Source organism: Uloborus diversus, chromosome 6 (genome assembly GCF_026930045.1).
Source record: "Uloborus diversus isolate 005 chromosome 6, Udiv.v.3.1, whole genome shotgun sequence".
Lineage (NCBI taxonomy): Eukaryota > Metazoa > Arthropoda > Arachnida > Araneae > Uloboridae > Uloborus > Uloborus diversus.
The window spans coordinates 5,090,213-5,105,608 of NC_072736.1; the positions used below are offsets into that span (position 1 = coordinate 5,090,213).

Genomic DNA, 15,396 nt, shown 5'->3' on the forward strand with positions numbered 1-15,396 from the left:
CCCGAAATATCCATTTTGACGATCCCCGAGTTAATTACAGCGAGTTTTCTCGTGACGTCTGTATATACGTATGTGCGTATGTGTGATGTGTGTATGTATGTAGCATAACTCAAGAACGGAATGTCCTAGAAAGTTGAAATTTGGTAAGTAGACTCCTAGTGGGGTCTAGTTGTGCACCTTTCTTTTTGGTTGCATTCGGATGCTCCAAAGGGGGTCTTTTGCCCCTTTGGGGGGGGGGGAATCATTGTTAATTTCGATGGAAACTGAAGTGGTGTTATAATTTGGCGGACACTTGGCGATGTATCACCAGTCTTTTGGTCGCCAAGTTTTGTCGCCAACTTGGCGATAAATGTGGCGATTTATTTTAAAAAAAAATTTTTAATCTGGTTTTTATTTGACCACTGTTGGTGATATTTAGAGAGTTAAATATTGAATCATATTAAAACTGCCAGTAATGAGAAAATGACAGTAAATTGGAGTAAAAGGAAGTCATGGGATGCACACATCAGCTCGTTTTTTAAATGCAAAATTTTGATTCAGTAAGTTGATCCTTCGTATTACGATACGTAATGGTACTTGATATTCTAATACAGTGGCCGCCGCTTAGTTGAATCACGATTGTTCCAAACAGTTTTGATTCCTCAAAGCGGCTGATTCAATAAAGCGGCGAATTTAGACAGCTGGATTTTGTTCTGTTTTTGACGATTTGATTCATTGAAGCGGTTGATTCAACTAACCGGCGTCCACCGTATATAGAAACTACGAGCCAAAGTTTAAAACTCCTTGAATAAAGACTCTTCGATGAAAAGTCTCATTCGTGCAAATGGGTTGACCAAACTACGAATGAATGGCTCTTCAATTTCAAAACTTTCTCTATTCTTCAGAGCGAAAGACTTCGCCAGCCGACGCAAGAGCAAAGGAAAGATCAACAACTACGGCAAATTTTGGGTGAATCCGACGCCGAAGACTCCAAAATGACCAAGTGGGGTTCGATGGTGAACCTCAGAGGGCGGTCCAAAAATGCTCCAGGTATGTAATTCTTGTTTATTTATATAACGACATTTGTACGGGTAAGAATGATAATCGTGTAAGTCAATTTAAGGGGTCCTTTAATCTTCTGAATTTTCGATTTTCTGGAAAAAATATATGTTATGCATAATTTTATTCTGAACAATTTGATACCTTATTTATTACCATAAGCCAAAAACTTTTTGAGTTATTGTAAAAATGCGCAAACTTTCCCCGTAGAGATTTATGTTAACAGCAGCTGTTTAAGCCTCTTTTTCTCAGGTGCCGATTTCTTCGGTTTTCTCGTTTTGCGCGCCTGATATTTCAAAAAGTTTTTTATATATTTCCGTAAAACTTTTTATGCATATTTGTCTGATACATCTTAACGATCTGAACCTAAATTTCAACTAAAAAATTAAAGTTAATATTTAAAAATAAATATTTTTTTACCCAAAATTTTGGAAATTTTCGATATTAACTTACCGAATTTCAAAAAAATAAATAAATAATTTTAAAAAAATAAATAAATTTAGGTTTAGGTCATAAATATAAACCAGATAAACATACATTAAAAGTTTTACGGACATATATAAAAAACTTTCTGAGATATCATACGCGCAAAACGAGAAAACCGAAGAAACCGGCACCTGAGAAAAAGAGACTTAAACAGCTACTGTTAACATAAATCTCTATGGGGAAAGTTTAGGCATTTTTACAATAACTCGAAAAGTTTTTGGCGTATAGTAATAAATAAGGTATCAAATTGTTCAGAATTAAACTGTGGATAACATATATTTTTTCCAGAAAATCGAAAATTTTGAAGTTTAAAGGTCCTTAGACCCCTTAAGTTAAGCATGAATTTCAGTTCCTATTTAGTTCCTCTATTAAGTGTACCAGTTGAGGAAAAATGTACTAAAATACAGGAGAGAACAAAACTTTTCCACAAAACTCAACTGCTGTTAAGGTGAGAATAAGAGTGTTATTAGTCATTGTAAGCGTCGTGACTTAGACCAGCAGCCAGAATATTCCGTGAGGTAGAGGGGAGCTACTCAGAACAGTTTGTGCAAGTTTTCAACTAACTTTAAATGAACAAATCGTAAATGTAGATTGACAGTGATGCGAGTCATTTTAAGTTACTTAAAAACAGGTTACCAGAAGCTTTTTGATGAGACCTTAAACATAATTTTAAAAAAGCACTAGAGACGAATTCATGGGAGGGGGTTTGGAGTTGCGGTACCCCACCCCCCAATTCCATCAGATCACAGCCCTCAATTTCCTTAAAAGATCATTAAGATTTTCGGTTTTTGAATATCCCTTTCCATAAAATTTCCGGGAAAGAGCCCTCGAACCAATCTCTCTAACACCATTTAAGAAAGTCTACCAATTGCGGGTTTCGAACTTCATTCTTGGAAATTTTCCGGAGTGAAATCTCCAAGCCTCAACTCTTCCCTTATTGAACATCATCCAAGTTGGCAAACGATTGTATATTTAGGACTTCAATTTCGAAAAAATTCCTGAGGAGAATACCGAACCAGCTGCTCCCTTTACATGATTAAAGATCGGCTAAAATTTTGTTTTTAGAACTTTAATTTCAAAACATTCCTGGAATAGAATCTGAGCTCTAACCCTTCATAAAAGTTCCTGAACCTCTCCTCCTCTTTTGTCGCCAAAGATGGTTTAATATTAAATTGCATTTCTTGAACTACAATTTCTAAAAATTTCCGGGAGCGCTCCCCTTGGATCCCCATAGTTTTAGAACTTTCTTTAAAAACAGTCGAACTTAATGCATTGATAAGACTTGTAAAACATTTAAAACATCTCTGCATTCATCCTGCAAGACAAGGGAAGTATTGAAAATTGAATTCTTTTGATAACTTGCCCCCATTCATTGCAACATTTCTTTATTTCCTTTTCACCAGTTCCCGGCCACTTGAGTCGTCCCAACTCTGTGATGATGTTGGAACGATGCGGGGGTTACCAGGGCGGGTATTCCACCCCCTGCGAGAGCGCGACGGACATCGACGAGGAGATCCTCGACAGCCTGGTGAAGAACGTGATGAGCCAACCCAGCAGGACGGAGCCCAGGAACAGAAAGAAAGCTAGATACGCTGATAGGAAATCTCGTAAGTATCATATGGGTCATTTTCCCTAAACAGCGCAATTTGGACAGGGCAAGGAATGGCATTCACTGTGCCAGGGGAATGACACTTAGAGGAAATAATGTGTTTTACTGACGATATTATAATTTACGTAGGAAAAGGAAACACTACTTTTATGAAATTGAAAAAGATCCAATGTCGTGGTGTCCAAAAAGTAGTTATCGTGGTTATTTGTTTCCTTTACATTTTACAGGGGAAGGACGACAGGGGAATGACAAAAATTAAAGTTAACTTATATATTATTGTCATAACTGCAAACAACAAATATCAATGTCACTTAAAGTAAGGGGGGGAAACTCTATTCACCAAATTCCAAGCCACGCTTACTCTTTTGAACACTAGGTGGCAGGGCTGCACGGGGTCACTCAAAACTTCCGGCGGAAGTCTTATTTGTATTGCTTCTTACGACGAATTGCTCTTTTTACGTATCTGTAATTTGATTGAATTTTTAAAATTAATCATGAATTTCAAAGGCGCAAAATTTTCGTAAAAAGAGGGGATGTTGTTCTGCTTTCGGGTACAGCATGAGGACAGGAGCAAATAAGATGTCAGAAATAAAGATGTTCAAATTTCTAAAGGTCCTGATCGTCGAATCAAAGCCAATGCTTTAAAGCGAAAGGATTGAATCTTAATGAATATTATGTAGTAAACACTCTTTGTGCGAGGTATTTACGAGCTGGAAAAATTCACCTTAATTTCATCAGCTTTGTATTTTTACTGTAATGTGTGAAGATCTATATTGATCTATATTAAATTGATTATTAGAAAAACTCAACCTGAACAATTTTTTATTTGCTTTCCTGCAAAGCTGAAAGTTTCCAGTGTTTTGACGGGTTTCAAACAGTTTGATTTGTGTGATTAAAATAAAGAACCACTATTCATTACCTCATGAGAAAAAAACTTCCCATAGCTCGAACTATCAATAACTCGAACCATTTAGCCCGTCTCTTGGGACTTCGAGTTATTGACGGTACTTTAATATTAGGCGCTCTAATTGTAAACAAATTTAGATATTCGACAATCGGTAAACAAACACATTAATAAAAGTTATAGTATAGTATCATTACATTCAAAGCAATTTTAACGCAGGAGAAAGCACTCGGAGATTAAATTTAAATTTTGTTATCTTTCAATTTTTTTTATGCCTATCAATCTTGCTACAGAAGCAAGTTGATTAAACAAAAAAAAAAAGTGATGAACAAATGTGTAATAAAATATATTAAATATCAAACCTAGAACTGAAAGAAAACAAAATTGCCTGAACACTGTAAACATCAATCGTTAGCAATAGATTCGCCATCCATCTACTAAAGGATCGGTAAGGTCACAGCCATTGAAAGATAGTTTTTAACAATAACTAAGTTTGTCTTTCTTATTTAATGCATTGAAATACGCAGAAGACATTATTCTGCTTTTTAAAGAAGCACAACAAAATCGCTTTCGCTATGAACACCTATTTTAGCAATGGAGATTGGCGCTTAACCGGAAATAAGACTCGCTACTTCCGGTCTACGTCAGTGGTTTGTTTGTTTATTTAGGATATTTGGTGAATACAAACAAAAGTCAATCATTCATTGAGCGATTATTACAAAATTAAATGAATTATCAAAGGCAGGGTAATGACAGTCATTATAAATACTTATCAAGATTTAACTTGAGATCACCCGAATAATACTCGACACCGTGTATTTATTCAAAAAGAACTAATTAAGATTATTTCTATGATGAGACCAGAATTCAAAGATTAAATTATGAGTTAATACAACTATTACCAGGTGTGAGAAACGTTCATTCCATTCCTCGACAGGGGAATGACAAAAAACCAAAGGACATTTTTTACTATTTTTTTTTTAATAGTGCAAACCTTGAAAAGTTTTTATTTTTCTATTTTACAACATTGCATAACACTTGTTAAGAGGTTAAACAACAATTTCCGTACAAATATGCATGGCTTCCTGTATCTTTAGAGCTGATTTTGCTTTAAGGTGGAGGTAGGGACACACAGGGGAATGACATTTATCCTATTAAAAAATTATTTAAATGTATAATAATAATAGAGTGTTTGTTTTAACTTATTTTACAAACATAAAAACATGTTCTTAAAGCATTCTAGCATCAGTTTTATTTATAGTTAGTTTGTTATTTTTGGAGCAAGGACAAGAATTTAGCAGTTTAGAGAAAATGACCCATATACAGCTTCAACAAGTTGACTGCCAAGCGAATTTATACGAAATTTTTTGTCAGACCACATGAGCTGATGTACCTTTGTCTTGATCAACTTCAGCTTCATACAGAATGTTTCGATCTTCAGAGTTGGAACAACTAGCTGTTGCTCCTGTAATGTGTATCGAAATCATTATAACTCTTAGTATGGTAGACAAAGTCCAATCTGTCCTTTTTGCCTTCTTGCATAATTTATTCAATAAAGTAATGACTAGAATCCATACATAAACTACTATACAGTTGGAAATATGTTCCTGGTAAAATTAACTGTTGTTGTTGAGAGTTTTTCTTTTTCAAAGTTCAACCCAGAATACGTCTGAGCATTTATTTTAAACCGTTATATCCGAAACACTCCGTTCTAGCAACTCTAACTCTATTCCAAAAGCAACTATTAATTATCCTTCACATATCAATAGCAATACATTTATAAACAATACTGTATTTTGGTTGAGTATTTAAATCAAAAATGTTTTATTATCATAGAGAAAATCTTCTCAACATTGCCTAAGATTACTCTGATGTGGTGCCAATGAATAAGCCAGGATATAATACTGCTTTCAAAATGATCAGGATTCGGACTAGGTGAACATAAATATGAATTGCTTTAAATTTGTTCTAATTCCGATTCGTTTAATGTAAAGGGTTTCGTTCTGCTCAAAAGTGGTTGGAAAAATATGTCCTCCACTGGCACAACTCATCAGATATGAAGAAATAACAATTCGATAAGTGTACCAAGTAACGTTTTTTTTTCTTGCAGTAAGAAGAACTCTGAAAGGTGGTCTCGATATCGGTGACGGCATCGGTACGTGAAAGAAATACTTTCGAAGCGAAAGTGGCAGCTTTTGGTGAAGAGGTTTACGCCCGGTATATCCTTTCCCAAGAACAAATGATAACCCAAAATCATTTTGTTTTGAAGATATTTTATACTGTTATATTCCTGAGCCGTACACGATCCTCAAAGTTCCTGAAAAATGTGCGAAAAATTTGAATTATGTGGTATACATGCATGAAGTTCCGCTCTATTCTATAAAAGCACACTCTAGATTGGAACGTCGTGCCTCAAAGTGTTTCAGACTTTTCACTTCACAGTTATGAGAGATAAAAAAAAATAAATAATTGCGTGAAATATTCATCGATTACACAATGATCCAAATAACATCAAGATGTTTTTTCCAAAACATGCATTGCTAAGATATTCTCATTCTGATATAAATAGCCAGTGGAAACGCACCACCATGAGATGTTAATAGCGTCTTTTTCATTAACTTAAGCATTTGATCCAAGGAACAAGCTAGAGTGTTTGCTTTATTCAATAGTTTGAACCAAAACAAGATTGTCTTGAAAATGAGTTCAAGACTGCAGCACGTGGTGATAATACAATAGAATTGGTGAGAAAGTTCATTAAATCGATATTAGTTTATCACAATGGTTGGTAGCTTTCAGCCAAAGAGGCAGAATATGTAACGGCACTTTTCTCAAACAAAGACCTCGTTTATATGTATCTCATTGGCTCAGATGGGATGCTTGAACTGAGCACTGCATTTGCGACATCTATGCAGGATTGGATTTGCATTTTATATCAGAAACATCTGTCTCCAATGTTGTTTTAAAAGGTTCTGAGGCCTGACATACCATGGACGAAGTGTAACTCAACCAGGTGAGGAGGATGTGCTTAAATCAAGACTTGATTCGCATGGGAGCTCATGGGAGTTGAACACGTCTGCTCCTTTAGAATTTTATGTATTTTTTTACAAATTAGATGGAATTGATTTTTAATAATTAAATTAGACGAAACCGGATCATTTACGTACGAAAATAAGTCCTGAAGACTGTAATAGGGTTTCTGCACGTTTTAGTGAGGAATTAGACCATGATCTCAATATCAAATCTTAACAGTAATGAAGTTTGTAAAATCTATATATATTTGAAACAAATTTCTAGATTCCACTATGATTAATTTCGGAATTGCAAGAAAAATGGGTACTAATTGAAATTAAAATTGTTTCAAAGAATTTTTTAAATGTCAATTTAACAAAGAAATAACTGGTTGGAAGTCCTTTGACATTAAAGATACATAACGTTTAGGACTCATTTTTTAGGAGTACGATAAGATTCCAAAAATCAGCCTTTTTTTAAGCTCATTGTTGCAAATTCCTTTTTAATCTCAAGACGATAGACAAAATATGCATTTTTAAAACACTATTTAACTTCAGTTTTACCACATTTTTGAGTTTGCGAATACTGAAAACGATTATACCATTAGTAGTAATTCAGCTGATAGTGAAGCAAAATCATCCTTCATGCTAACTAATTTATAATGAAAATTGATTATTTATTTTCTTTAATGAGAACATCTTAAATGCAAAACATGATTTTCTTAAGAGAAAAAGGAGAAAGCTAGTCAAATTTCGAATCCAATAATTCTAGTCTAGATATATTCTGAACATGTTTTCTTGTATATAAGAGATGTTGTTGTTTTAATAAAGATTTTTGAAATTATGACTAAAAGATTTCTTGTTCTCATCATTTATTGATGTGTTTCTATTTATTTTAAATGCTTAAAAAACATCATTTTTATGATCACAAAAAATGCTAGTTTTAGTAAAAAATTTTGTATCATGAGAAAAATATTGCACTGTTCAAAATGCGGAAAGCATCATAAAGATCAAATACAAATGAAATGACTATTCCTTACACGCATCCAAACGTATTGTCAATGAACTGATGATCATCACATGACTTCCTTTTACTCCAATTTAATGTCATTTCCCCATTATTGGCAATTTTAATGTGATTCAATTGTTTACTCTCTAAATTTCACTAACACTGGCCATATTGAAACCAAATAAAAAATAAAAAAAAAACATTGCAAAATTTGTCGCCAAGTTGGTGACAAAACTTGGCGACCAAAAGGCTGCCTATATATCGCCAAGTGTACGACAAATTATAACACCACTTGAGTTTACATCGAAGTTAATAATGATTTCCCCCCAAAAAGGGGCAAAAGACCCCTTTAGGAACATCCGAACGCAACCAAAAGGGAAGGTGCACAACTAGGCCCCACTAGGAGTCTACGTACCAAATTTCAACTTTCTAGGACATACCGTTTTTGAGTTATGCGAGATACATACACACATGCGCACATACATACGTACATACGCACGTCACGAGACAATTCGTTGTAATTAACTCGGGGGTCATCAAAATGGATGTTTCGGATGTCTGTAGTTTCCTAGGCATATATCCACGTGTGGTCGAGTCGAAAAAAAAACTCAATATTCATTCGGAGGTTAGAAAAATGGAAATTAAGGCCGATTTTTGAGTGAATTTTATTTTGTGAATACAATACTTCCTTTTTTGTAAAAGGAAGTAAAAAGGTGCCGGAGAAAATAAAATTCAACTTCATCAAGATATAGCTACAAAATTTTAAATAAATGACAGTCGAACTCGTTTACAACGAACGAGATGTTATCCCTGAGTAAACTATAACGCATTTTCTCGTGATGACTGTCCGTACGTGTGAATATGTATGTATGTTACGCCATTTATGCACCTTGCATAACTAAAAAACTGTGCAGTAGCAGGTTGAAATTTTGTATGTAGGGTATGTATATAGTTTGGTTGTGCACCATTTTTTTTTTCTTTTTTGGTTTCTATCAAATGTTCTAAAAAAACGCTTTACTTATTGTTTTTCCCTTTTTTTCTGGCCATTCAATGTTAACTAAAAATGTCAGAAATTGGCTACTGCTTGGGATATTTCACTTCACATTTTTGAAGCCAAATGTTACTATAAAAACGGTGCCAAATATGTGATGCTGAATCCAGTGTCAGTTTGGCGATATAAAACAAGATTTCGATAAAACTTGACAAAGTTGGTACCTATTAATATGAGCGTCTGTAAAACGAAATACGATATTTCACATAGGTTTGTAACAAAAACTAAGGATGACAGTATTTAAAATCTTTTTCTGCTCCTTCTAAGACACTATTCTAGTGCAATTTCAATCTTTTCACACATTCGCATTTACTTTTTGTTGTTGTGATTTCAGAAAAACAAAACAAGACAAAAATATCGAATTTCCTTACATCTGAAAGCACCATTCTCCATATTTGCAACATGGATGCCCACGAGGGGGGGGGGGGGATGTCCATGGCACAAACTGTGGCATTGAAATTTTTAAGGAGGGTTGATTTGAGAAGCTTTTGTTCATATTTAGTGGGGTAGCGGAAAAGAAATTGTTCTCTTACATGAACCGAGAAAGTCTATAAAAACTTATACAGGGTGTCTCAAAAGGTCGTTTACAAACTTAACGTGCTGGTCTGTCATATCATGATGAACAAGATTTACATAGGAACATGTGTTCGCAAACGCAATGCTGGCGCACTCCATGCACACAAAGTCAGACACTAACGGATGCACAACATGTCACATGTCTATTATACAAAGACGGTTTTATACAACATTTTAGTCTTTTAGGAAAGCTTAAAGCAGTTGCCAAAATTTGAGTCCTGCCAGCTCTCATAATCACGTTGCAACGACAACGCAGCGATCAGAGAAATCTTGTCAGAATGGATCGTTATTACGACGGTCGTTACTTCGTTCGTTGCGACGGTGTCTGACAGTTAAAGGCAGAAAATTTCAACAACAGCTATAAGCCTTCCTTGAAAACTAAAATGTTGTGTAAAATCGTCTTTGTGTAATAAATATGCGACATGTTCTGCATCCGTTAGTGCCTGACTTGGTGTGCGTAATGCGCCAGCATTGGGCTTGCGAACGTATGTTACTATGTAAATCTTGTTCATCATGATATGGCAGACCAGCATGTTAAGTTTGTAAACGACCTTTTGGGACACCCTGTATAAGGTAGAAAATTCTGATAAAAGATATATACCTGTATATGGGAGCTAACACCTTACGTAGGCATAAAGCTCAGCAGTCTTGGTTTACATTTATTTTCTTCTGATCATATAGTCCATTTTATGATGTCCTTTGTGTATTAAAGATATAAAATAATGAGATCAAATATACGGGAGAAGCGGGCCCGGATTTACATATTCGCTGACCCTGCATTGCGGAAGGGGGGGGGGGGGCATGAATCCTGTAGGCAGTTAGGGGCCTTGTTGATTTTTTGCAAGGAGGCCCAAAATTTATAGATCCTGCCCTGAGTAGATTTCCACCAGAATTTTAGGCTTTACTGAGTGACAAATCCCAACCAACGCCCCCGTTGTTATAAGTAAGATTTCGGGGAAAAGGTCCGAGGTATACCATGAAGTAGCTTTCATGGCATAAAGCATTAAAAAGCACCTGATTCTGCATTTCATCAAAAAATATGGAACATTTTCTTACACAGTCCCCCACATAACCTGTGGAAGAAACTGCGATTGCAACTACCTGCTAATTAATCAGATTTCTTTTTTTTTTTTGGCCTTTAAGCGAATAAAAAATCCTTTATTCAGCAAACATTGAAGACTAGTATTTTGTTTATAAACCCGCACTTTGAATGTAGCAAACCAGCAATTGGGTTTATAGTTACCTAGTGTGGAATACTTTTCGAAATTACACCAAATTTCATTCACATCAAATTCTTACTGCCTCCTTCATATATTTCTAATTTTTGACTATATAACTATTTAAACCTGATCATTGAAAACCATTTTCGAACATGGATTTGGGCATACCCCCAAGAACAAAATAAATACATCTCAGCCATTGTACTTAAATAATAACTTCAATAAAGCAAAACAAAAATTCCCAATAGTACGTCTTTTTATTAATAGAAACACAAAGAATGCAGCGACAAACCGTTTCGTTTCGAATAAAAATCTAACAATAAATTGCTCAAATTAAATAACAATTTCACCATATATTTTTACAAGTCATAGTAGGAAAATTGATACAACTTTATTTACAGGAATGAAACTTAATTTTGAGTCAACAAATATAAAACAAAACAATTCGTTAAAATTATGACAAATATTGCTTTTATGGTTTAAATATTCATTTACAAGAGGTAATGATGATTTTCCAATGATATTAAGATTCCTTTCTTAAAAATTCCTAAATGACAAGGCAGTGTTAAATTAATTCACCGTACAAAAGACATAGAATGGACAATATCACCGATTACATATGATGCTTTTAGCTGCTCTACAAACACCCTTTTCGGCTTCCAAAAAGAACAAGAATGCACTCTTCAACGGCTCATACCTACAGGTTGTCTCGGTTTCACCATAAGCAACAAAGCTGCAGTGAACCTCGACATGGTGACTGGTGATGCGGTTGAACTTAAATTCTGGTTGACTGGCACTGGAATCCATGTCAGATCTCGCCTCAAAGTTAGCAGCCTGCTGCTCGGAGACATTTAAGTGTTGTTCCAGTCGCTGGTGCACGGCCAAGCCAGATGTCTCGAAACCAGCAGCCTGCTGCTCAGAGGTATCTTCCATCTGCTGATGCGCCTCCAAGCCAGATGTCTCGAAACTAGCAGCCTGCTGCTCAGAGGCATCTTCCGTCTGCTGGTGCGCCTCCAAATCAGATGTCTCGAAACCAGCAGCATGCTGCTCAGAGGCATCTTCCGTCTGCTGATGCGCCTCCAAGTCAGATGTCTCGAAACCAGCAGCATGCTGCTCAGAGGCATCTTCCGTCTGCTGATGCGCCTCCAAGTCAGATGTGTCGAAATCAGCAGCATGTTGCTCAGAGGCATCTTCCGTCTGCTGATGCACTTCTATGTTGCATCTGACTTCCACAATGTCCGGCAAGGGGGGTGAAAAAGGAGATGATAATGTCCTACAACGAGCCACCATGTGGCACGTTTTCTGGACTTTAGTACCACCTGGTAATAACCAGGATTCAGTCACCTGTATAAATACATAAAGGGTCTTAATCTAAAGAGCCATGGACATTTGGATACCTTCACCGAGCTTTGTTAATAGACTCATCCCTTATGGTAAATGCTTTATTCTATCTGTAAAAGTAATGTCATGGAAATAAACTAAAATCACAGCACCAAAACAAACAATAAATTATTTATAGAGTGCCAATCAGCATTTCCACTCTTTGATCTCTATGTAGCAAAATTGGTATAGTCGGCAACCTCTTAATAGCCAGATATTAATTTTATAATGCCAATGAAGAAACTTATCACACATTTAAGACATCTATGTAGTTATTAAAATAGTTGTATATTTTTTACTTTATCTTACATCCAAGGGATGTAAAAGTATTGGATTCAGAAGAAAATTTCCAATTTTGGTGAATTCATTTAAGGACAATCGACATGCGTCTCCAAAGTTTAAATTTAATTTTATAAAATATTGAATGCCAATAACTAAAAAATCATTTTTTCCATGTTATTTAGACGTACTTAATATTAACAATTTAAAAAATATATTGTTTTTAGAAACATACCAAATTTCCATACTCTACCACAAAGCTTATGATCCTCAAAGGGTTATGGGGGCATCATACAGATTGAATAAGATTGCTCAATTTAAACTGAACTACAAAATTTATTTTTAAAACACACTTTCCAAACAAGAAACAACATAACATATAATTATTGTGTCTTGAGACGAGTCTGAAAATATCAGTGCACAACATCAACAATTAAACTTAAGTAGATGAACGCATTGTATAATTTATCTTGGACACTAAAGAACTGACTTAATATCTCCGATAGCTGAAATTCTGTGTCAAAAATAGTCTTTTAGCTTCCGTTAAAACACTTTAAAATACCAATTTGATACAGGACGAGAGAGATAGAGTTGAAAATGCTGATTTGTACAGAATCATATATGAATTATAAGTACGTCCAAATGCTGAAAAATGCAACTAAATCTACAAATCCATTATGAATCTAATGATCCAAATGATATTTGCAACTATACTTTCCTCCATCTTGGATAAATTATCAAAGAAAGCATCTTTCTGTTGCATCTCAACAAAAATATATTTTCCTCTTAATCTTCAACGAGAGATGAATTTACTAATCAAAGCCTATTAGTAGGAAACATGCAAAAATGGGTTACAATAATGAAGATGAATGTATTGCACAAATAGCATAAAATGCATTTTGTCTCCAGTAACTCATGAAAATGAAATTAAAACTTTGATAAAAGAGTTGCTGCAGTTCATTAAAATTAAAAATAAACAGCTTTAGTTCTTTTGGAAAGAACCTTCTATTGAATATTTTGTTTCTATTCAAGAAGATAAAGCTGCCTCCTCAAAAACAAGTCATTTGTCATTTTTTTACAAAGATGATTTAAGTAAATTATTTAAAAAATGATTTTTGAGCTGTGTGAATCAGTGGTGGACACATCATGTTACTCCCTATTTGAATATGGTGTAGATGGAAAATTAAAATTTATTTCATGCTCAAGTCACATCTAAGTTCTAGCGTGGTCTGATATCAAAAAGGTTCCTACAGGCTTGGAAAGAAGAAATACATGAAGACCGACAAAAAAAAAAAAAAAAAAAATAAATAAATAAATAAAAAATAAAAAAATATAACAATATGAGCCTATGAACTACTTTAGATTTTTCAGTTTAAAAAGTTAAGGATGAAGTATGTGTACTGGAGTACATTTTCAGTGTACTCTGGTTATGCCTATAAAGATACAGGTCTCCATTGCATTTGTGGCATTTATTTAAGCCAGTGGTCTTCAAACTTCATTCCACAGAACCCTCTCCATTCTGATGTTCTGAAGGTCCTACTAATGAAAAACGAAGGAAAAAAATATTAAGCACTTGTACTAATTAGACGTGTTTACATTGTACATTTTTTCTACACCGGAAAAAACTTGCTTTAAACAACATTCCGATTAACTCCCGGATAAATGTGGATCTTACTTCCTCCTGCCATTAACTGGAGTAAATGCGTGGGTTTTACCCAGAATGGACTTTGCGAAACGAGTTTGTTTACTAGATGGGTCCACTAAGGATGTTGGGTAAAACCTCTTTCTCAGATACAGTTTACACGCTCTTTTTGCATGTGAACGGTATATCTTCCAGCCTTTTTTTTTTGGAGTTGAAGCGGGGAAATTTTAAGGTACAAAAGCTTCATGTACACGAGGCTATTGACTATAACTTAAAGATGAATGAATATGAAATGCAACTGCAGATGGTTGATTAGGCTCGGCTTCAAAGTTATTTAAAAGTAGTTGGTCACTGAATGTCCCATGTGGTCTAGTGGCTAGGGCCCTTGTCCTTCACCAAAATGACCTGGAATCAATCTCTGGCATGGTTTAGAGGAAGAATCCATCACTTGGCCTATGCTATATGGAAATCATAAGGTCTCATGCTTACAGATACAGAGTTGTTGGACACAAAAGTTAGAGGCTCGGTACTCATGCAACAAATACGGATGGTAGTAAAATGGTGTTGTGTTGCTGATCCTCATGGTCTAGACCCCTAGATCAAGAGATCATGTCGCACTACAGAGTTCAGGCTGGTTTTACTACCGTTTTTCAGTTTCTTTACAAAAAGTGTATTTTAAAATTGGTACTTTCACAAAAATCAAGTAATAAAATCAGTAGCTTCACAAAAACAACATTTATAAAAAATCGGAAGTTCCATAAAAATCTGCAATTTAAAATCGAAAGTTCAATAAAAATCTGCAATTTAAAATTGAAAATTTGTTTCTCTGTTTGAAACAAAATTCATTCATGAAATAAAATTCTAAGCTGATTTATATAAGCAATCGCTTTAGTAACGACTATTTTGTAGTATTTTTTCGTCAAAGTGCAAAAATGCAATTTTATCGCAATCTGTTTCGGGGGACCGTTTTTCTGATAATTTCCTGAATCGTACACAATAAAAAGTCTATTGAGCTCAAATTACCATGTTATTTTTTGTTCTTCTTAAATTTTTAGCTCACCCCCCTAAAAAAACTGTTACAAATAATAATACATGACATTTGCACTTTCGAACTAAAATTTCAGGTGTTCTACTTTTCTTTAACAAAAATGTCTATAAAAAAAATCATAAAAACAATGTTTAAAAAAAAAGCCT

At 34.7% G+C, this 15,396-nt stretch overlaps 2 protein-coding genes across 2 annotated transcripts in view; one reads left to right on the forward strand and one right to left on the reverse strand.

The window, feature by feature from the left end:
* LOC129224166 (uncharacterized) overlaps positions 1 to 7,898 on the forward strand; it is a 245,757-nt gene extending 237,859 nt beyond the window's left edge. Inside the window, exons 38-40 of the mRNA XM_054858583.1 lie at positions 885 to 1,029; positions 2,928 to 3,131; positions 6,148 to 7,898. Of these exons, the coding sequence (XP_054714558.1) occupies positions 885 to 1,029; positions 2,928 to 3,131; positions 6,148 to 6,200 (402 nt within the window). The 3' untranslated portion in view covers positions 6,201 to 7,898. The remainder of the gene's footprint in view (positions 1 to 884; positions 1,030 to 2,927; positions 3,132 to 6,147) is intronic.
* Positions 7,899 to 11,507: 3,609 nt separating this feature from the next.
* LOC129224171 (membrane-bound transcription factor site-1 protease-like) overlaps positions 11,508 to 15,396 on the reverse strand; it is an 85,656-nt gene continuing 81,767 nt past the window's right edge. Inside the window, exon 29 of the mRNA XM_054858588.1 lies at positions 11,508 to 12,245. Coding sequence (XP_054714563.1) covers positions 11,508 to 12,245 — 738 coding nt within the window. The remainder of the gene's footprint in view (positions 12,246 to 15,396) is intronic.